The sequence below is a fragment of the Peromyscus californicus genome, unplaced genomic scaffold (genome assembly GCF_007827085.1).
Source record: "Peromyscus californicus insignis strain IS unplaced genomic scaffold, ASM782708v3 Scaffold_14__1_contigs__length_90479793_seg_2, whole genome shotgun sequence".
NCBI lineage: Eukaryota > Metazoa > Chordata > Mammalia > Rodentia > Cricetidae > Peromyscus > Peromyscus californicus.
In genome coordinates this window covers 69,703,352-69,727,307 of record NW_026294436.1, presented here as the reverse complement: position 1 = coordinate 69,727,307, position 23,956 = coordinate 69,703,352, and the positions used below count along the sequence as shown (strand labels likewise).

The 23,956-nt window shown below is 43.7% G+C and overlaps 2 protein-coding genes across 3 annotated transcripts in view; one reads left to right on the top strand and one right to left on the bottom strand.

Annotated features, from left to right (window-relative positions):
* Mark1 (microtubule affinity regulating kinase 1) overlaps positions 1-23,956 on the top strand; it is a 118,143-nt gene that overhangs the window by 24,835 nt on the left and 69,352 nt on the right. The window lies entirely within an intron of this gene.
* On the bottom strand, positions 21,565-22,664 carry LOC128110114 (glyceraldehyde-3-phosphate dehydrogenase-like). The gene has a single exon (XM_052737929.1). It carries the CDS (start codon positions 22,647-22,649, stop codon positions 21,768-21,770), a length of 882 nt encoding a protein of 293 aa, XP_052593889.1. The 5' UTR covers positions 22,650-22,664; the 3' UTR covers positions 21,565-21,767.

Below are 23,956 nucleotides of genomic sequence, written 5' to 3'. Positions count from 1 at the left end.
CAAACAGAACCTTCCGCTCATGTCAGCACGGGATCGGGGCCATGCCAGCAACCCGTGAGGATATCTTTCCACTTCACCATGCCCTTCATAGGGCTGTATGGATTATGATGCCTATCTGCTGATGAACTTCCCGAGGCATCCAAATTCTTGAAATAAGGGAATGGAAAAGAAACAATCCTTTATATCCACGGCAATAATATGCCAAGAGGCTGGCAGAGCCGATAGAAGCGGCAGCCCTCAATGCACTAGACCCATGACCTGCATCTGATTATTAATAGCCCTAAGGTCATGTAACAATCACCACTTTCCAGATTTTTTTTTTCTAATGACAAATATAGGTGTATTCCAAGGGGACACAGAGGGTCGTATATGTCCAGCCTCAAGCTGTTCTTTTACTAGCTCTTCTGCCGCTGATAACTTTTCAGAGGAAAGCGGCCACTGAGGTACTCATACCGGGTCCTCTGTTTTCCAGGAAATGGGAATTCCTTCCTCAGTGGCCCCTATGAAAAACCCAATCCCTGCCTAGGTGGTCTACTCTGCGTCTGAACTGGATCTTTTCTGCCTTGGAGAAACTTCCCCAAACCAAACCTAGGATGACATCCCATCTTCATCATACTCCACTAATTGAACTCCCATCTGCGGAGTCAGTAATTTTTTTTTTTTTTTTTTTTTTTTTTTTGGTTTTTCGAGACAGGGTTTCTCTGTGTAGCTTTGCGCCTTTCCTGGGACTCACTTGGTAGCCCAGGCTGGCCTCGAACTCACAGAGATCCGCCTGTCTCTGCCTCCCGAGTGCTGGGATTAAAGGCGTGCGCCACCACTGCCCAGCTGGAGTCAGTAATTTTAAACCACACCATTTTCGCTGTTAGCTCAGGTTTTTCTGTGTTGCATTGATTTTCCACAGATCTCAGCTGCGGATGCCTTGTTGTGCTGGTTCTAGCGTCCACCATTCTTAGCTTAGTGGCTTCTGCTTTTGAAAACCGCTCAGACTGCCTGCTTTGCAGTCTGCTAGGACACTAACCTTCTGTGTCTCAGGTTCTTTCACCACATACATTAAGCTTAGATTCACAATCAACGTTTACACCTTTTCACAAACTTACATATAACATGTGCTTAGGCCTAAACTCACACTCAACATTTACACATTTTTACAAACTCACATATAACATATTAACATCTACTTATTTATACTCTTTAATGAAACTGTAGAAGATACCTTCTCCTTGAGGGCAGCTACGTTTGAGATGGCCCATTTTTCCACACCGAAAACATGCCCCAGTGTTCCCTCCTTTCTTGTTACTAAGTTGTATAACTGCAGCCGCAAGGCCTGTGTTAGTTAGAGGTCCCCCTAATTCTCTGCACACTTTCATCCATACTTCTAGACCTTTGTTCTTATACGGGGTGATCGCAGCCTTGCATTCTTTGGTACATTGTTCATAAACTAGCTGCTTTATAAGCGGCATCGCGGCATCTGGGTCCCCAAAGATTCTGCCTGCGGCCTCGACCATGCGGGCCACAAAATCTGAAAAAGGTTCCATAGGTCCCTGAAGGATCTTAGTAAGGTTACCGCTCACTTCCCCTTTATTAGGTAGGGACTTCCATGCCCTTGTTGCTAGTTGATTTATCTGGTCATGGTATCTGTTGAGTCTGGGCATTGAGAAACACTGGGCAAGCTAGCTGCATTTCAGTTCTAACCTGTCTCCAAACCTCCGGGTTACTCTTCTTAATCTCTAATTTCTTTGAAAGGAGCAGCTCGTTAAGAGCCAGAAAAATTGGGTGCGAAGAAGTTGCGCTCATGATGCTAGCAGCACTTTTGCTTTCACCTTCTTTAATCTTCCCGTCCGCTTTTGTTGAGGCTCCACTTAATTTTCCTGTCCACTTTTGTCGCGGCTCCACTTAATTTTCCTGTCTGCTTTTGTCGCGGCTCCACTTAATTTTCCCGCTTTTGTCGCGGATCCCCACCTTACCTGGGGACTTACCAGTGCACTGCCCTGACTGCGAAGAGTTCTGAGCCTTAAAGGTTTCCCCGTACGGGCCACCACTTGTCGAGTCCGCCTTGACCAGCAAGGAAGACGCGACGCCAGGCTCTTCTCCAAGCAGTTTATTCAGGAACCTTGAACAATCTTCTGACCCCAGGGAAAGCCATCTTCTCCTTCTCTCTCCTCCAATCTTCTCTCAGGAAAGCCAGCCCATGCCCTTTATAGCCACTGGGCAATCAACCCCATAGTGCCACGTAGACAATGCCCATAGGGTCAAACATACGCAAGCAAGCCAGATTAGGTCCAGGTGTGCGGAAGCAAGTCAGATCCTAGCCTTAGTCAAATAAGGAGCACCTGCCATCGGGAAGGCAGAAGCTGGATGCCGGCGCCATCTTTGAGGCACGGCCGTGCACGGCTGTCTACACCTGCTCTTCCAGAGGACCCAGGTTTGTTGATAACAACCATGTGTAATCCAGTCCTAGGGAATCTGACACCCACTTCTGGCCTTTGTGGGTACCAGGCAGGCACATATGTGATGCACAGACATGAGTGCAGGCAAAAGACCCATATACATAAAACTTTAAAAACCAGCAAAAGAAGTTCAGACTGTCTATATGGATCTTTATATTCTATGCATATTAAGAATCACTGGCTGTATTTTTCGGTGTCTGCTTTGTTAGCACAGCCTATGCTGCAGAACCCATTCCGTCTCAACTGCATCATCAACTGCACCCTCCCAGGACATCATACAGAAACATTATCTTAGTTGCTTTCTTTTTTTTTTTTTTTTTTTTTTTTTTTTGGTTTTTCGAGACAGGGTTTCTCTGTGTAGCTTTGCGCCTTTCCTGGAACTCACTTGGTAGTCCAGGCTGGCCTCGAACTCACAGAGATCCGCCTGGCTCTGCCTCCCGAGTGCTGGGATTAAAGGCGTGCGCCACCACCGCCTGGCTAGTTGCTTTCTTTTTGCTGTGACAAAGTAGCCTAGCAAAAGCAACCTAAGGGGAGAAAGGGTTCATTTTGGCATATAGTTGCAGAGGGATTCAGTGCATCTTGGCAAGGGAAACATGGAGACAGACAGGGAAGGAATGCTGGCCAGGGAAGGAGACTGGCGGGTCACATTGTATCCACAGTTAGGAAACAGAATGACAGGAAGCCACAGGCTCACTTTTGGTGACCCACTTCTGGAGAGGCTTCACCTCCTCAAGATTCCACAACTGTCCCAAACAACTAGCAGCTAGGGATTCACATACACGAACATGTGGAGGAGAACTTTTCCAGTTCAGGAAGTAGGAGCCCATGCTTCTGTATCTAGTGTTAGAGAGACAGCTCTCCTAAGACACCTGCTCCCTTTCACCTGTGCTCAGAGTTCTCAGCTGCCTACATCTACAGTGGTTTAAAAGATGTTCTTGTAGCTGCTAGTCCGTTCCTGTCGTTACTCCCAAGTCTGATTCAACCTACTCCCACCAAGTCCATCTGCACTGTTACACTGGCGTTAGGCCTATCAACATCACCAGCTAAAAATGCCAACAAATCCAGCAGTCTCTCTGATGTGGGTGGCTTTTTCTCTATTCCTTTTGTTTCTGCATTGTACTTTCTAGACTTTGATAACAGCAGAGTTAGACTACAGGAGTTATGAGTAGGGTGCTGATGCTGCACTGCAGATTGATGACTGAGTGGTTCTCTGGTGTCTTCTATATTGTTAGTGACCTATGTAAAGCAAAGGCCATCAGCTGGCGTTGGAGAAGCATGAGAGAGCATGGGTCGGGAGTTTTGGAGATGGGTGAAGCAAGTGTATTCCAAGCACAGGGTTGTAGGGTGATAGTAAGTCTCATTTGGGATTTGCCATCTAAAGCAAAGCAGAGGCACACAGTCCATGTGCATCTGTGTGGGACAGTCATGGGAAGGCTGGGCTTCAGGATGGTGGGGGCGGCCAAACAAATATGGACAAGAGAGCACAAAGCAAGGGCTGGAGGGAATAGTTTGATGGTATAGGATTGTGTGCGTCTGACTTTGTTAAGGAGGTACATAGGCGAGGCCAGGATGGGGCGAATGCGGGTGAGATGGGAAGACTCCGTGATAGAGGCTTGGGGATTGAAGACAGCTTTGAATATCTTGTGGGCAAGAGTTAAACACATCAAATACATGTTCTGGATGCTCTCAGTTTATCTGTGACAGGTGAAACTAAAAAAAATCCCAACAGTCAAGTAGTTTCATAATAGCGAGTATGACAAGATTGAAGTACTTCCTGAGAAAGGCCTGTGCCATTTTTCAAACATGCAGAAAATTTTATTAATGTTGTTTGCTTTATAACTGTTGGTCCAGTAGTTTAAAGAAATTGGGCTTTATTAAATGAAGAGTCAGTTGTTAATGAATATAGAACAGCTCCTCTGCATGTGGAGTTTGGCCAGGTGACCACTATGTCAATATATGTCTGTATGTCCTAGATTTCACAATCTCATGGACAGACATGACTTGCCAAAAATAAGAACAACAGCCTTTTGGCTGTGGAATAGCAGCACTGCCAATGGTTCCTCAAGTGTTGGTAAGTGGGGGAAACTCACCATGATCTATCAATGAACTTACCTGACAGCAACTGATAGGAGGCCATGGTCTCAAAATAAAGAATGGTGCTTTTAAGAGAGAGCATTCCGCCATCTTGTACTAACATTGTATATGTGTGTACACATGTGTTTGTGTGTGTTTATATGCACACATATCTGTTTTCCCTGTTTTGCTGAGGATCTATGTAAACCTCCACTGCACTGGGACTGTATTGGCTACATCTGGCTTGCTTTTGTGAGAACTTCCATAGTTTTCTGGTTTGCCTGTGGGATATTATTACTACCAGAAAAAATAGTAGCCAAGGTAGAACTTGTCATAATTAAATAAGGAATTTAAAGGTCCCCAATGAACCGTGTAATTACTGAGGTTTCCAACAAGCACTCAAGACCCTCCTTCCCCACCCTGTAACATCTGCACCTGTCAGACCTTCCTCATACTGTGTGGAGAGGTGGCTTGGCCAGACACAAACCCTGGGATGAGACAGCCCTGGCTGGTGGAGAGTGCCTCATTGCCACATCAGCAGAGTGGGGTTCCTAGCACAGCCTTCAGCAAGTAGCGGTGGGGTGGCACCCCCCGGGATCCCAGCACTGGAGAGGCTGAGGCAGATTGCTGTGAGTTTGAGGCCAGCCTGGTCGCCATAGGACATGAGATCCTGTCTCAAAAAGGAAAAATGATATGTCTGTGATGGACTTTTCAATGAAATCATCTATATCCGTGGCAACTGCTAACACTGAAACCAAAGAATCCCTTCAAGTAGATCAGCGCAGTGCCTGGGTGATGTAAGGAAGCCTGCAAAGAGGGTGAAGGAAGCTGCTAGACATAAAGGAAAAGCCATGGGTACTAAGTAATGCTGTCCAACAGCCATCAAATGTTTAAAACTGCCCTACTCTGTTACCTATGTGCTCAGCAGACATTGGGGCCTAGCTGGACATTGTCCCTAGGCATCAGGAGTACATAGTAAATCAAGATTCCTGTTCCTGCAGGGGAAGTCGGAGAGAAGCAAGCACATACAGCAGCACACAGAGAAGTCGGTAGTGGTGAGTTAGGAGAATAGTCAAAAGATGCACGGGAGCCCCTGGGGAAGCTTTTAGAAATGATGGTCAGAGAAGACATTTGCAGTTGGGTGACAGTTTAGCAGAAGTCCTGAAATCTGTGCGCATGCGAGAGTCAACCCTGGTGTTCTTGGAGCTTGCTGTGTGGAACAGGCTGGCCTTGCACTCCTGCAGCCCTGCCTCTGCCTTGCAGGTGAAGTTAGTATTATTTAATGTGCATGTTCCCACTGTAGTAACCTAGCTCAAAGAACATGCTGGACTGTTGAAGTTCCAAAATCCAAACCAGGTGGCCAAAACTTCAGGCCCCTTCTCTTAACCACTGTGTAATTGTGAGTGGAAGTGAACAATCAAAACATTTTTTTACAGAAATATTTTATTTGGAGCTAGCCCCCTGCCCCATTTTTCCCTCAAAAAAACTGGTAACTGTGTTTATATCCAGTGTGCCTCCTCGCCACATGTTCTCTCCATTTGCTGCATTTTTTTGTAAATCAACACTTCTGTTAGAGAGCAGTGGAAAACCAGATGCTTGCCAAACTGAAGTGTGCGTGCTTATTCATTGAAACGTTAGTTGAGAAGAGTTGAAGCAGAAGCCATTGCATTAAATGGCTTTTAAATAGCCCGTGGATTTAATTTTTCTCTGTTCTCTGTGCTTTCATTTAATACAAATAATTGAGAGTGTTTTATGTTTATTTGCTGTGTGAGTGTTAATGGTTACAGGAGCTGGGAAAACTCAGTCATAGCTCTGACTTTCCAGTATTCTGTTATTCATTCCCTACCTAAGAGGGAAGGGGCTGCAGGATGATTCAGTGGTTACAGGTGCATACTGGCTAGCTGTGCTAGCATAGACCTTTAAGTCCAGCATTCAAAAGACAGAAGTAGAGAGGTCTTTGTGAGTTCAATACCAGCCTGACCCACTTAGTTCCAAGACAGCCAGGGATACATAATGAGGGGAGGGAGGGAGGGAGGGAGAGAGAGAGAGAGATATCAATTCCAGCTCAACGCTGGGCATCTGACACCTCTGGCCTCCATACACACACACACACACACACACACACACACACACACACACACACACTCAATTTTTAAAATAATAAAAATAAATCTAAAGAAAAACAGACAACCTGTGTCAGGCAGTCTTACGTCACAGCATTTTCTTGGTGTGAGACAAACTAGTCAGGAGTAGTCATACAGGAACCTAGCTGTAGTGACAATACTCAAAAAGGGGCCAATCCATGTGTATATACACACTGTTTTCTGAGTGTACCTTCTGAACAGGTCCCTCATGGTTAGGGTAAGTCTACTGAATTGCAGGCCAGGTGGCCTAGCACAGCTGTTTTATATCAGGAAGCAGTGCTAGCTGCAAAGACGGTCGTACCATGTATATACACTTGAATCCTTACCAAGTCATGGAGAAACACACTAGGTTTATTACAGTGATCGCCATCATGTCAGACCATTTCATGTAACGGTGTTTATCTCTTCAGAAGCTTTGGCTCTCAATGAATGTTTCTTTTTCTTTCCTGTTTGTTTTTGTTTTTAAAAACAGGGATTCTCTTTGTAACAGCTCTGGCTGTCCTGGAACTCACTCTGTAGACTCACAGAGATCCGCCTGTTTCTGCCTCCCAAGTGCTGGGATTAAAGGCGTGCACCGCTCCCACTAAGAAAGTATTTCTTAAATTAATAAATTAATGTGGTTTTGAAGTTTATAAGCTTTATGTTATTCTTTGGTTTTGTTTTGTTTTGTATTTAGAGGCAGGGTTTGCCTGTCCTGGATCTCGCTCTGTAGACCAGGCTGGCCTTGCACTCAGAGAGATCCACCTGGCTCTGCCTCCCGAGTGCTGGAATTAAAGGCGTGCGCCACCACTGCCCAGCAAATGTTATTCTTGAAATAATACTCTAATACTATTTTTTCCTCCTTCAGGACATTTATTCAAATCCAGAAGAGCAAAAGCTGCAGTAGAGATCCCACTTACTCTTTTCATACTTGGTCTCTTCATCAGAACTTTGCTTTCCTCCTTCCCCATCCTGTTTCTCTGAGAAGAGAATGTCTTCCAACTGGTAATTGCAGACAGCACAAAGCTACCTATTTTATGTGAAAGGGTTTAAAATCCAGGGCAGCATTCTCCGTTTTTGCTTTGGTAAGGTGTTGTTTGCCGGAGCTTTTTCAGTAAAAATAGAATATTGAATGTGAAAAATGAGTGGAACTTAAGGGGAAAATAATTCCATGTTAACTCTACCTGTGATGTTTCTCTGGTTCTTTCTCACAGCATAAATTTAAGCTGTGACATGCGTGATTGAGGTTTCTCAGCCTTGACTGTCCCTTGGAGCCCTTTGATATCTTTGGTCAGGTAACGGCCTGCTTTAGAGAGAACTCAGTACTGAGTCCTGAGGGCTACCACATCCCTGTGGTCATTTTCACAGAGCTCCTTTAGATGTTTGGCAGTGAGATTCGCAACTTCCATTTGTTGATAGGTTTAGAGGAACAGACAAAATGCTTACATGTAGCTGTGTGATTGTACTCCCAATGATTATTAAAAATTTTTAATTACACTTATTTAGTGTGTGTGTGTGTACAGGTGTGTGTACACACATGGCACCTGTGTGGAGGTCAAAGGACAATGGGTAGGAGTTGGTTCTCTCTTCTGTGTGTTTCCTGGGAGTTGAATTCAGGTCATCAGGATTTGTGGTAAACCCTATCCACTGAGCAGCTCACTGGCCCTGTCACCCTGGCTTTTGAGGTGTTGGTATGTTGAGGTGTGGTCCATCCCTGATGGTGGATCTACCCCAAAGGGGGCCTTTTAGGACAACACGCTGTAACTTGGAATGAGGAGGGGGCAAAGTTTTCCAGCCCAGTGTTCTCGCTGTAGAGTCGGCCAGAAGAAACTGTCCATGTCATGGTGGCAGTGTGTGAGATGGTATTTGTCATTGTATTCTGTTAGTTAGCCTTTTGTCAATGTGACAAAATACCTAAGGGAGTCAACTTGAAAGGAAAAAGTTCTATTTGGTTCAGTTTCAGTCTCTATAGTCACTTGGCTTCATTGTCTCCAGGACTTTGATGAGGCAGGCAGAGCACCACAGTAGAGAACACAATGGAGCAGAGTTCCTCAGCTACCACAGCTGGTTATCTCCACACAGTGGGGGAGGAAATGGAAGGGGCCAGGTCTCAGTATACCTTTCTTCTTCTTCTCTTTTCCTTCTGAGACAGGGTTTCTCTGTGCAGCCCTGGCTTTCCTAGAACTCACTATGTAGACCAGGCTGGCCCTGAACTCAGAGATCCACCTGCCTCTGCTACCATGGCCAGGCCCTCAGTACCTTTCAGGGATTGCCTCAGTGTCCTTTCTCCTACCACTAGGTTCTACCTCCAAGTTTCTCTCACCTTCCAGTGGTGCCATCTGCAGGGGACAGACCCCTCAACACCCCAGCCTTTAGAGGGCATTTCAGACCAGCTGTCACATTCTGAAGAACTCTGGTCATGTCTTTGGTCTCTTCCTCTCTCTCCTCTTACCATGTCGTTTTTGGTTATTGGCAAGGCCTCTGGCCAGCCCTGTGAAACTTACCACATGGGTGAGGGCTGACAAGGAGAGCTCTCTGTAGACGTTCATCTCTGAAGGAGCCCTGAGACTTTCGAATGCATAGAGACAGCTAATGTTGAGGCAGGAGCAAGGTTTGAGGAATAGTGTAGTCTGTTAGTGAAGGTCTTTGTGGTAAGACATCTGAATTTGTCTGCTGAAACTGCCGTCTACTAGCCATGAGCCTGCTGGTGATTTATTTGCTAAGTTTTTGCTATCTCCTGTTTAAGTTGGATAATGTTATCGATTTCTCAAGTTTACGAGGATTAAATACAACTATGTTTACCCGGGCACTCAACACAAAAGACATTGTCAGTTTTTGTAAGTGATTATTCTTGCTGTTATTCTTGGACTAGCAGAAGCATTTCTGTTCTGAGGGATTAGGCCTAGTTGTAAGCATAATCTGCTTGTAGTGGGAGTTCAGAGAGAATGGGGGAGAAGCAGCCAGATGAGGGAACCACTGTTGAACACATACATTTGTTTTTCATCTCTAGTGGTCCAGCAGTGGCTGATAGTGAGTCATACTGCTTTACTGTACCTCTAACCACAGGTTTTCTCCATCTGCAGGCTGGAAGACAGTTACTGTGCTGGAAGTCACTGTTGTTGGTCAAGCAGGTGAAAGGAACCATTGGCAGGGGAGCGGGTATTTTTTTTTTTTAAAGGAAGTAATGTGAGAGATGCCAAGCCCAGTGAATGTGATTTGAATGGGTTTGTAGTTCCCTAACAAATCATGAAACTGAAGATGACAGATGTCAGCACATGGAAGTGCTCCTTTATCATCTGGTGAATGAATTCAGGATCAATTTGCTAATTTGCCAAGAAATCAGAGGTTAGTAGTTAGAGACCAGCTGCTTGTAATAGTTTAGTATTATTGATGACAGGTGATAGATTCAGACAGCTAGGAAGTTTTAATGTCCAGAGGGTTCCCAGTAACAACTCTTCTTTCCTACCTGGCGTTGTTGAAGAGAAGCTCTGTGCATACACAGTTGGTCATCTGGATCTGTGGGTCCTGGATCCTTGGATTAAACCACGAATGTTCTGAAAATAATCTTTATAATCAGTAATTGCATGTGTACTGAATACAGGTAGACTTTCCCCTTCTTCCTGTTCCCTAAACAGTCTAGTATAGGAACTGTTTACATGGTATTTGCATTGTTAGGAATTATAAGCAACCTAGAAGTGATTGGAAGGATGTAGGCAAATGGGGGTAAGTTATGTGCAAACAGGACACCATATATTAGGAACTTGGGAATCTGGAGTTTTTTTTGTGTCCTTGATGATGGGTGGGGGTGGTCCTGGAATGTTTCTCCATAGAAACCAAAAGGTGATGGTATAAGCAGATGTAGAGCTTCCTAAGACAAATGGTAGCATATGATTCTTCATATTTTGTTTTTTCCTTTTCTGAGTATATCTTAGAGAGTATGCCACATCAATACATATGTGAATATCTTTTTTTTGTTTGCTTAGTATTCTGTTTTATGGGTCTATTTAACCAAGCTTCCTCCTGATCACTGTTTAGGTTATTTTCCACCTTTCATAATTATAATTTATTTTTTTAAAGATTTATTTATTTATTTATTTATTTATTGTTTTTGTTTGTTTGTTTGTTTGTTGAGGCAGGGTTTCTCTGTGTAGCCCTGGCTGTCGTGGAACTTACTCTGTAGACCAGACTGGCCATAAACTCAGAGATCTGCCTGCCTCTGCCTCCTTACTGCTGGGATTAAAGGCATGTGCCACCACCGCCTGGCAAGATTAATTTATTTTATGTGTATAAATGCTTTGCCTGTATGTATGTATGTATGTGTGCCACATGCCCAGGGAAGTCAAAGGAAGAACTGGAGTTACAGGTGGTTGTGAGCCACCATGTGGGTGCTGGGAATTGAACTCATGTCCTCTGAAAGAGCAACCAGTGCTCTTAAGCACTGAGCTATCTTTCTCCTCTGGCCCACTGTCTGGGATTTTAAATATTGTGTTGCAGTGAACAAATCTGGCTTGTATATAAGTCACTTCACACTTTTAGGGATGGGAGTTTTATTATACACAAAATTCTTAGATGAGGCTCATAGAGCAAACACTTAAGAAGCCACTGATAGGACCCAGTATTTGTTTTGCCTCTGAGGAAAGGAAAACTGTAGTTGATACAACTGCCAGCTGTGTGGTAGGCCCGAGCATCACAGGCCTCCAGTGTCCTTAGATATCTGGCTATAGTTCTAGAAACTGGGACTGCTGCCTTACTTTTAAAGAACTCTGATCACACTATTGCTCTGATAGCAGAGTATTAAAAGACACTCGCTCCAGTTTTGCATGGGACAGGACAGTCACATTGATTCTGAAGTGGGTCTGTGGCCGGTTACTGTTGAGTGCTTTCTTTCACATAATTCTCATTAAAGGCCTTTAAAAAATGTGTAGGTAATTGCCACCGTTTTGAAGATGAGTAAGCCAGGATGTGGAGAGGCAGCATCTCACATGTTCCAACCTCAGCAGCATGACACTAAAAGAGGTTTTTTTTGTTGTTGTTTGTTTTTTAATGCAGGACTTTTAACAGAAGAAAATCATGATGTATCCTTTCTTATTTTAATAAAATATTTTGTTAATTCTTGGTAGATGGTGGTGGTTCATGCCTTCAATCCCAGCACTCAGGAGGCAGAGGCAGGTGGATATCTGTGAGTTCAAGGCCAGCCCGATCTACAGAACTAGTTCCAGGACAGCCAACGCTACACAAAGAAACCCTGTCTCAAAAAACAAAAACAAACAAACAAAAACAGAAAAACACTTTGTTAATTCTTTGAGAATTTCATACATACAATGTATTTGGATAATATTTGGCCCTACTCTTGCCCTCTAACTCCTCCCAGATCCACTCCCACCACTCACTATTTATTTTTTAAAACACACCAAGTCCCATTTGTGCTCATGAGTATGGGTTCATCCGCTGGAGTGAGGCTGACCGACCAGGGGCCACACCCTTAAAGAAAGCTGGCGCTTCCTCCCCAAGCAGTCCTCAACTGACTGTAGAGTCTCAGTTGGGAGGGGGCATTCTTGAGCCTCTTCTCCTCCCCATGGTGGAATGTGGACTGTCTTGATCTGGTGCAAGCAACCACAGCTGCTGAAGTACAGGGCAACAGTCCTGTCCTGCCAGGAAGACACTCTTTCACCCTGTCCTCGAGACCGGCCCTAATCAGCTTTCTGTCTTCTCTTCCCTGGGGACTAGGAAGTATGACACAGGTGTCCTATCTGTGGCTTGAGCACTCCACACATTCTCTGTGTACTTGGAGCAGTTGTGAGTCTCAGCATTCACTGCTGCTGAAAGATGCTTGCAAGCCAAGAAGATGCATTTGTCTCTGGGTTTTGCCTCCTTTCCTCTTGAGATGCTGTCCAGTGTAGTGGTTGAAAGCAGGAATTCAAAAGTAACTTTAATCCTCTTTGCTAATGTGCAGCCAGCAGAGTGGCAGTGGGAGTCCCTTTAGCCTGGCTCTTGTGCTTGTGGCTTCTGTTATGAGATTGTAAATCTGGTCACCCAGCCCCCAGTCTTGGAATCAAACATTTCTCTAAAGAAAGTACCACTTTGTGTAGGTGGAGTTTTCCCATCCTGGGACCTGCTTCCAAATGACCACACAAAGGCTTAATATTAATTACAAATGTTCGGCCAATAGCTCAGGCCTATTACTAACTAGCCCTTGCATTTTAAGTAAACCCATATTCTTTATTTACCCTCTGCCATATCGCAGTGCCTTTATTAGCTTGGCACGTTCATCTCCTGATCCCTGTGTGTCATCTGACGACCCTCAGATTCCGCCCTTCCTCCTCCCATCATTCTCAGTTTGGCTTTCCCACCTAACTTTATCCTGTTCAGCTGTTGGGCAGTTAGCTTGTTTATTAAACCAGTCATAGTGACATATATTCACACAGTGTACACAAGGATTATTCCACAGCAACTAGGCATTTTTCATGGGTGAGTCTGGAAATTACATTTTAAAAAAAACATTAACTTTTTTTTTTTTTTTGGTGGAGCACACCTTTATTTATTTATTTATTTATTTATTTATTTATTTATTTATACAGTGTTCTGCTTGCTTGTATCCCTGCAGGCCCAAAGAGGGAACCAGATTGCATTACAGATGGTTTTCAGTCACCATGTGGTTGCTGGGAATTGAACTCAGGACCTTTGGAAGAACAGCCAGTGCTCTTAACCTCTGAGCCATCTCTCCAGCCCCAACATTAACTTTTTAACTTGCTTAATAAATTCTTATTTGTTTACTATGGTTTGATATTTTGAGGAAATTATACAAATTTTATTTCATCTTCTCAAGTGAAAAAAAGTTTAAGATAATGCTTTTATTTATTCTTTGAGAATTTCTTACAATATATTTTGATCATATTCCTTCTCCTCCCCAACTTCTGCCAGGTCTTCCCCCACATCTCCACCCACACAACTTCATGTCTTCTTTATCTCTTTAAAGGAAAAGAAAAAGCTGTGGCGTTCATGTTGGCTAACCACTCCTGAGCTTGGAGTCTGCTGTGGAGTGTGGGTGATGACAGACCCAGTATTAATGACTCCATTGAAGAACACTGCTTACTTGGTGGTGCTCGTCTCCCTCCTCAGTGCTGGGAGATGTCTGGCTTGAGCTCATGCAGGTCTTGTGCATGTTGTCGAAGTGTCTGTGAGTTCATACATGCATCCACCCTGTTACATCTGGGAAAACGGTTTGAAGTCACCTCTCTCCTCTGATGCCCTGATGTGTGGGTGTAGCAGAATGTTATTGTAAGTCATTTTAGCAGAATAATAGTCGTAGATGTTTTCTTCTAGACTCATGGCCTTTCTAGAGTCAATTCCTTGGCCACTTTAGCAGTGTCAGGTATGGGTTCTGTCTTGTGGAGCTGGCCTTAAATCCATCTTTAAAGAAAATCTGTTGGTTGCTCGCATAACATTTGCGTCACTATTTCACCAGTGGGCTTATCTTGCAGCCAGGTCATTATTGTAGCTTGCAGCGTTCATAACTGGGTAAAACTGATGATTACTTTTCTCCTCCAGTAAATATATTGCACCTTCCAGCACTATGAGTGCTGTTCAGGAGAAGCAAAGCTTCTATATGATTTCTACATGTTCTGTGACATAAGTGTGTAGTATCCTCAGGAATAGGGTCTTATCATCAAGTTGTAGAGGGTGACCGGTACTATTGGCAATAGCCTGTAATGTTTGGGGGGGGGGGTCTATAGGACCTCATTGGCCAACAACACAAAGGATATAATCCATTCCTGATACTGGGGGAGGTATTTGGGAGCCTGTGATGTCTAGTTGGGATATTTTGATACATGTATGTAATGATCATATCCTGATAATTGATCTCCAATTGATATCCAATATCTCAAACATTTATCATTTCTTTGTGTTTAGAGCATTCAAAAACATTTCCATTAGCTAGCTATTTTGAAATATATAATTAATTGTAAATTATTGTACTGTGTTATAGGATATTAGAAACAGGAAATTTTGCTGGGCAGTGTGTGGGAGCCCGTTCTCAGGTTCCTTGTGGCTTTACCCAGCAGGTCCGCATAGAGGATGATCAGGACCACGGGCCTGAGTGCAGGTATCTGAGATGGTCTGTACTTGGCTGTGCTGGGGGAGGAGATCTTTTGCTCCACCCCTTGGCATCTCTATAAAAACCCTGGGGCAGAGACAGTCGGGGCCTGTTGGAAAAGGTTCCAGGCCCTTTCGAGGCTATCCTTTATTTTCTATCTGTTTATCTCCACAAGATTCTCCGCAATAAATCCTTCTGTCTAATATTTCCTGCTGCTCGCACTCAAGAAAACTCTGGGGAGCTGTGGGGTTGGTGGGTAAACGCCCCACAGCAGTGGTAGCACACATCTTTAATCCCAGCACTCAGTAAGCAGAAGCAGGTGGATCTCTGTGAATTTGAGGCCAGCTTGGTCTACAGAGTGAATTCCAGGACAGCCAGGGCTACACAGAGAAACCTTGTCTTGAAAAACAAAACAAACAAACAAACAAAAACCTAAAAAAAGGAAAGAAATAGGAAATTTTGTTAAAACATAAGTTTATGCTGATATATGTTAATATGCATATAATATTTATAATATACAAATATTCATGTATGATAGTCTCAAGATAATACCATTCACAAGACTTACTGAGAATTTAGTTTTCTTTTTTAAAAAAATATGTTCTAGTAAGGATATAAATTTAAAATACGGTTCTATGGTCTCTTGAAATATTTTTTCTTTTTGTTTATATTAGTTTGGCATCTAGTAAACTTGTTTCACTTTGCTTTAAATATTTCAAGATTAGTTTTTTTCTTTAGTTTTGATTTTTTAAAAATGTATAAAGAATTTACATAGTTTTAAGGAATTTCAGGATTTGTTTCAACAAGTGCAAGCAAGTGTGGGGAAGCTCATCTAAAGCACTGGTGTTTTGTTTCCTGGTAATTCTTCTTCCATGATGTTTCCCATCTGTCTTTCCCTTCTCTTGAGCACCCAGTGTCCATCATGGGAGCTGCTGTCATCATGCCCATAGAATTCACCCTTCGAGTGGGAAGTGTTCATGTAGATATTATGTTTGCTCAGGAGCAGTGTGGGAGGATTCTCCTTCATTTACCTCTCCAGTAAATGACAGCTCGGTGGAGTGTCAGAGTCGGGTCTCTGCTGTTCTTTGGCAGCTTGTGAGAAGTGGTGAGTGGTGAGGAGCTAGAAACTGTGGTGGTGTGGAGAAGAGTGCCTCAGGTGCCAGTCAACGTGTGTCTTTACCTAGTCCATGAGTTCCTTAGGTTCAGGCCTTTATTTTTTTTCTAGAACATTTGCATCCCTTTGTAGTTGGCAGCCTGAGGAGTCAGGGAAATGTGAGGTAATCTTAGCACGTGTTCTCTCAGGAGCTCAGTAGTCTGTCTGTCTTCCTGTTTGACCTGTGCATCTGTCCTCTGAACCCTTCACTTACTGTTTCTATTTAATGTGGAGTGTCAGGAGTGGATGTAGCTGTATCTTTATGATGCTGCAGCTTGTTCCCTGACTGTTAGTCTTGGTGGGTCTTGAAAAAGAGGTGCAAATGTGCTGTTGTGTTGCCTTCTGCTCCCAGCACTCTGTTTCCCATTTAATTTGTAAAGAGAGCTATCCAGCAGTACACATTGAGTGTGCATTCAAATAATGTAACTAGTGACTGAGTTAGGGTAAGTTATTCAACCGGACACATGCATGGTACATAGTGAGCCTCAGTGGATGCTGGCTCCTCTTTCCTTTGCCCATTCTCTTACATTTTGATAATCATTTTTAATTATACTGATTAATGTATTTTCAGTTAGAATAACATTGTATACATTTGAAATAAACAACAGAAAAATAAAGTATTTGTGCACTCCAGCGTCTCCATGTCTCCTAGCTTCCCTCCCTAGAGGGTATGACTCACATTTTGTCTCTGTGGAACTGTCTGGAGGGACCTGTGCTTACAGAAGCATATGCAATGCTGTTTGCTAATGCTCATGCTTATATACACCTTTACAAGGATGTGCCATCCACACGGGTGTGTGTCGCCACTGTCTGGCCTCTGTGTCTAATCTAGTGGATGGCTCTGTCCTCTGATCCTCAAGCAAGCTTTATTAGGGTACACAAAATATCACCACATGTGATATATTTTATATTTTTATGGCTGCTGCTTTCTGTCATCCTTAGACATTGCAAACATGAGACAAAATATACACACAGAGACCAGTTATATGCCTGCTGCCATTTCCTCAAGTCCCTCTTGTTCCTCCCCCCACCCCGTGGGTGTGTGTGTGTGTGTGTGTCCTTAGCCTACTGAAGATTTATCTTGGAGTAAGGAGTGATGCTCTCCATGGAGAGATCTAAGTTTATTTGTTCTAGTTGCTGTAATATTATGTCTCCATCGATATGAAGTACAGGTGTTGACATTTCAGTGTCCTGAGCTGTCCTGCGTGTTGGAGTCTGTTACTCAGACAGACTGTAGTTCTCCCCTTGACTCTGTGGAGCTGCTTCTCCTCTTGCTTTGTCGTCGTGGACACATTTAATTGTGGGGATTTTCTGGTTCTAGGAAAAGTCACTGCGGCTGGACAGATGACTCGGTGTTTACTAATATTTACTACTCTCTAAGGACCTGATTTTGATTCCCAGCGCTTATGACAGGCTGCTCACAACCACTTGTAACTCCAGCTCCGGAATATCTGATGCCCTGTTCTGAGCTCTGTAACCACTTACATACATGTCCATATAAGTGTGTGTGTGCTCACATGCACACATACACACACGCACACACACACACACACAAATATTTTTAAAAGCAAAGTTCTAACCAGGCAGTGGTGGTGCAGGCCTTTAATCTCAGTAGTCAGGAGGCAGAGGCAGGTGGATCGCTGTGAGTTCAGGGCCAGCCTGGTCTACAGAGAGAGTTCCAAGAGAGCCAGGGCTATTACACAGAGAAACCCTGTCTCGAAAAACAAAAACAAACAAAGTGAAGTTCAGCTCTCTAGAATGAATCCAGGAAGTGGTTCCTTTGTATGTGGTCTGTGTCTAACTGAATTGTTTCTCTTTGCCATTAAAGTGAAGAAAATGAGCAGCTGCAGAGATCGAGGAAATATGTCATCTGTTCACCGACTATCTGAAAATGAATGAAAGCTTGAATCTAAGAAAGGAAGCAGGGATGCAGGACCATAGTAATAACATGACTGGTGACAACCAGGCATGCTTAGGAACAGTTCTGGTAAAAGGACTGAATTTTATTCCGTCCTTCCAAACATTTATAAAAGGAAATGGACATCGTTTAGAAATCTTCAGAAGTCCAGAACAATTAATTCTTGGCGACATTAGTAGAATAGTTTATGTTTTATACTGGTGGACTCCTTACGTGCTATATGTCCATTGTCACCAAGTTCATTCACGGACCACCCCGCCTCAGTTACTTGGTCTTTTAGCTGCTTTCTCAGCTAGTCTGGTTAAAAGCATTCTTGGATTTTTCTAGATACTTTAGTATGTTGGTCCTTATCTTTTTCTTTCTTGTCTTCCCTTCCTGACCAGTAGATTTTATCTGTTTATGTTTGCGTGTGCATGCAGCCTGGTGCACATGTGGAGATCAGAGGATAACTCCTAGCAGTTGGGTCTCACCTTCTGCCATGTGGGTCCTGGTGATCAAATTCGGGTTGTTGGCAGATAATCCCTTAACCAGTAGACTTTGTTATCCATCATTCTAATAACTTTTACCTTGATATTTTGTTGGTACCTGTTTGACAAACTCCATGTTGAGATCAATATGCTTTCTTAATAACCTGCCTCTGGACATCTGAGCATTGCTGAAGGTATTAATACCACCAGACCTATCATAGACACACTGAGTCTGTAACTCCAAACTCAGCTGGACTGTCGTCTTTAGTGAACTCACCTTTCCTGTCTAAAGAGGTTATTTCAAGAATTTCCCGCTCCCTGAAATCCTCTCTGTGCCATCTTCACTGTTAACCTCCATCCAGGGAACTCAAGAACCATCGGATTAGAACGCCTCCAGCTTCCCACTGTCCAGTGTCCGCATCTTCTACATCTTGACCTGATTTCTCTTCCTTTCTGTTTGTCACAGGAGAAGAGATGTCTTTCTCCTAGCTGCCAGACAGTCTCTCCGTGAGGGCTCTGGTTCTTCTCCTTTCCAGCTCCCTAGGACCTCAGCTTCCTTCTCACTTCTGTTCTCTTCAGCCTCTTTCCCCACTTCATCCTTTCATTGGCATTAAATACAATCGGTTCTCTCCCTTCTTAAAACAGAACTGCAAAGGAGCAGTCACTGCCTTCACCTAAGCACCCCTTCCCCTCTCTCCCTGGCTACCTTGTCATCACCTCTTCGAAGCCAGCTGCTTAGATTGGAGACCTGCTGTAGCTGCTTCAAGTCTCCAGACATAGTAGAGCATTCAGAGAAAGCGCAAGACTGGTGAGCTGGGTGCGGACGCATTTTATTCAGAAGTATCTAAGAAAATATTGCAAGAACAACATAAGGGAGAAGTTTCTGCAGTCTGGGCTTGGAAATTGAAGGTCGATGATTCTGTTGTTGTTAAGTCTATGAGTAAGAGTTAATTTACAGTTTTGATGTTGCCACAAAGATGAGTTTGAAGTCGGGGCCATGCCTTGTTAGAAAGAACAGTAGGAAGACCAGAATTGTTCACTGGGCCCTGGCTTGGGTGAAGGGAGGGCGGGTGCTCTGACAGGATGGCGGGCTCTCCTGAGGTTAAGCCTGTGCTGAACATGAGGTATCTTAGTGACTTTCTCAGAATGTAATTGAAGATATTTCCTCTCTCCTGTAACTTTATTGAACCCAACTAGTGTTTCCATAAAATATTTTACTGACTTCCATGTATTTTCTGGTTTTATAGTTACATAGATACAAAAAGAATTTTCCCCAAACATATCCTTTCTTATTAAAAGCATCGCAGATTGTCAGTGCTCCTGCTGTGTTGAGTAGGATAGTTGATGGGACATGCTGAGGAGTTTCCACTCACTGTTACATCCTGGTTTTCAAACAGAGATAAGAAATTGTAATGTTTTTCCTACATAGAGTTAACTTTACCTTCTAAACATTTACCCAATTATAATGACAATTCATTAACATGCTGTTAAACATCATTGGCTAAGATTTCTTTAGTAAGAAATCTTCGGTTCATGAACAAATCTAGGTTCATGGAATCTGTTAATGAACCGTATTAGCCACTTTTTAAAATTCAGCATTGTAGGTTCTCAAAACAGATCACTTCTGGTCCCTCAGAGCAGATCCAGGAAAGACTGCCTCTCACATGAAAGGACAAGCAGATCACCACTTGCATAGTTTCTTAGATTCTGCATGCTTAGCATTGGAGCTGTCAAAAGGGTTGAGTGGCAATTTAAGAGCCAGCTTTTTAAAATTGCTAAACTTAAGTGTTTATGTCTTATGCTTCTACAAGTGGATATTGAATGTCATCAAATCTATGAAGTATAAAATAAAGTCATTTTCCTGTTTGATGTATTGTGTTGGAGATGTTTAGTTGTGTTGATTGTTTTACAAGTTGTGTTGTTTTGTTATGTGGTGCTGAGGATTGACTCTGCAGTCTCATTCATGCTAGGCAAGTGCCATCCACTGAGCTGCATGCCTAGCCCAGTTTTGCTGATTTTAAAGAGTTAAATAAAGTAATTATTGGTTACTTTCTAAAAGACTTAGGTAGGATACTTAACATAAATAGTGACATGCTTAGTGAGAGTCACTATAGTGAATGACAGAGGTGGGTAAAAGATACAATGCTCAACACCTTAAAAACTTACGTTTGTAGATGGCACTTGCATGGGAAGGTTTTAGGTGTCATTTGAAAGATGTGCTGAATGCTGTGGGGACACAGGAGAGTCCTCGGTCTTCCATTCTCAGTGAACATTCCTCTCTTCCAGTGGTTTCAATACTTTTACATTCATGAAACTACTTTTTCAGAGACACCATACACCATTGTACTGCTTCCACTTGAAACACTGTAATGAAGGATAGTGGACACATTCTTGTGTAATCTCATTGTGTAACAAAGGAAGCACACCAAATGAGGGAGAGATTCTAATGGGGCAGATTGATTGCTTGATCCTTCCTTATGCACTATGTCCTGAGTACCACAAGGAAGATCCTCAGCCACGCTCTGAACAGGGTGGAGCTCCTCTGTGTCTATGATAACAAGCCAAAGTGGTGTGTTGAAAAGAATGGACATGGTATCTGCTGGGGGTGGGCCCTTGACAGTGAGCCTCGGATGCATGCATTCTGGTAAGCTATGGCCTCTGTTCCTCTCTGTGTAGCCAGCTCTCAAGTAGTATTCTCTTCAGCTGCCCAGAGGTACTGATACTGAAAGTATCATGCATCTAGGTTGTTAAAAATTCATTTGACAGTATGCTTTGAATTTTCAGTGTGCATTAATTATGATTATGATTGGTTTGGTTGTAAGTTGAGATGCTGCTCTTTTGATTTGATTTGCATATCTTCTTTGATGTTATTATTTGTATTCTCTTCTTCCTTTCTCATCTACTTCTAAGCTAATAAAAACTTTTCCTAGTATCCCATTTTTATTTCTTCCTTGGCTTCTTTCTACTGTATTGTGTTTTCAGGTACACTTCTGTGGAGTTGCCTAATGCATGCATAGTTTATTGCAGTCTGCACAGACCAGTCCCCCAACCTCTGCATGCATTCACACATACTTCCACATCTTATGTTCAACATACAGCATTATACTATTTTACTTTAAGTGGTCATATATCTTTTAAGGAGATTGAGAGGTGGGAAAACATGTACTCACCTATATTTACATACATATTTACTGCTTCTGAGTTCTTTATTCCACTTGCTCTCTCTGATCACTGCCCTTACAGTGTTGTGTCTGCACTAACAAAATCTCTCAGCTCTTTTTTTTTTTTTTTTTTTGATGGGTGCAGTGAACTTTATTGATGGTGTTCAAGAGAGTAGGGCTCCCTAAGCCCCTCCTGTTGTTCTGGGGGTCTGGGATGGAAACTGTGAGGGAGATGCTCAGTATCGGGGACTGAGATGGGACAGAAACTGCTCAGCAGCCGAGGGTCTCTCTTGCTGTCCTTGCTGGGGTGGGTGGTCCAGGGCGGGCTTCTTACTCCTTGGAGGCCATGTAGGCCATGAGGTCCACCACCCTGTTGCTGTAGCCAAATTCATTGTCGTACCAGGAGATGAGCTTCACAAAGTTGTCATTGAGAGCAATGCCAGCCCCAGCATCGAAGGTGGAAGAGTGGGGGTCACTGTTGAAGTCGCAGGAGATAACCTGGTCCTCAGTGTAGCCCAGGATGCCCTTTAGTGGGCCCTCCGACGCCTGCTTCACCACCTTCTTGATGTCATCATACTTGGCAGGTTTCTGCAGGCAGCATGTCAGATCCACGACGGACACATTTGGGGTGGGAACACGGAAGGCCATGCCCATGAGCTTCCCGTTCAGCTCTGGGATGACCTTGCCCACAGCCTTGGCGGCACCCGTGGATGCAGGGATGATGTTCTGGGCAGCCCCAGGGCCATCACACCACAGCTTCCCAGAGGGGCCATCCACGGTCTTCTGGGTGGCAGTGATGGCGTGGACTGTGGTCATGAGTCCTTCCACAATGCCAAAGTTGTCATGGATGACCTTGGCCAGGGGGGCTAAGCAGTTGGTGGTGCAGGAAGCATTGCTGATAATCTTGAGTGAGTTGTCGTACTTCTCATGGTTGACACCCATCACAAACATGGGGGCGTCAGCAGAAGGGGCGGAGATGATGACCCTTTTGACCCCGCCCTTCAAGTGGGCCCCAGCCTTCTCCATGGTGGTGAAGACACCAGTGGACTCCACAATGTACTCGGCACCAGCCTCACCCCACTTGATGTTGGCGGGATCTCGCTCCTGGAAGATGGTGATGGCCTTCCTGTTGATGACCAGCTTCCCGTTCTCAGCCTTGACTGTGACGTTGAACTTGCCATGGGTGGAGTCATACTGGAACATGTAGACCATGTAGTTGAGGTCAATGAAGGGATCATTGATGGCAACAATATCAACTTTGCCAGTCTGGAAGGCAGCCCTGGCAACCAGGCGTCCAATTCGGCCAAAACGAGGCTGGCACTGCACAGAAAGATGCGGCTGTCTCTAGAACAGGGAGGAGCAGAAAATCTCTCAGCTCTTACTCCTCTAAAATGACTCTGTCTTGCCTGCAAAGAACATTTTCACTGGATGAAGACTTCAGAGTGCATTTGTTTTTTTCAAACTTTTTTCTCAAACTGCAAATTCCAGGCAGTATGCAGCTCCCCCAAATCTCCACTACTTCCTCTCAGCTTCTACCTGCAACCGCTAATGTGCTTCTTGGAGATTCTTTTGCTCATACTTAGACAAGCTCTTGTAATTCATATAAAAATTCCACAGTCCTCTGTGATTTCATTTTTCTCCAGATTTTCTACTTTCTAGCCATCATTGTTAGTTCCAGCTGCATCCGCAGATTCCTTTAACTAGTAGAACTTGTTTCCTACTTGAATTTAAGTTGTCTGGTACTAAGTGGACTAGGGTTTGTCTCCAGATGGAAACTGTGTGTGTGTATTTCTGCTGGCCTGGTGGCACACTCCTGTAATCCTAGTGCTCAGGAAGCTGAAGCAGGAAGATCATGAGTCCACACCAGCCTCAGTTTGATAGAGAGTGTAGAGAGATCTTCTCCCATTTTTTTTCTTTTTGTTTTTTCATGATGATCTCTATTTCGTAGCTCTGGCTGTCCTGGAACTCACTATGCAGACCAAGCTGGCCTCAAACTCAAGAGACTCACCCACCTCTGTCTCCAGAGTGCTGGGATTAAAGGTGTGTGCTACCTACCATACCTGGTCCTGAGAGACCTTTTTAAGTGGGGGAGGACAATTTTGCGTAGTGAAGATTCTTTTTTTGCATCCTAAGCTTCTTTCCCAATTTTGCGTGCTTTCTGCGTTTAGCTTTTCTAAGCTGCCTAAGAATTGCCTTTAATGTTTTATCTAGATAACTATATATTCTATTTTACTGACAGGCTTGTCCAATACAAGCTATTCTTCTGTTAGAGAAAGCATAATTTCCAGATTCTTCTGCTAACATGACTTGGTAAAGTGCAAGTGTTGCTATTAGTTTTAAGTAGCCAGGGCCTGTATTTGTGCTGCTGAAATTTATTTAGAAAGTAGCATATTACCGAGTCTGGGGCAGAGCTGTGGCAGCCCTACCTTGCAGTCTAATACTGTGTGGTCTCACTTTGCAGGAAGTGTGAAGATTCAGTCACCAAGCAGATTTGTGTCTATAAGAACACACAGTGCTCA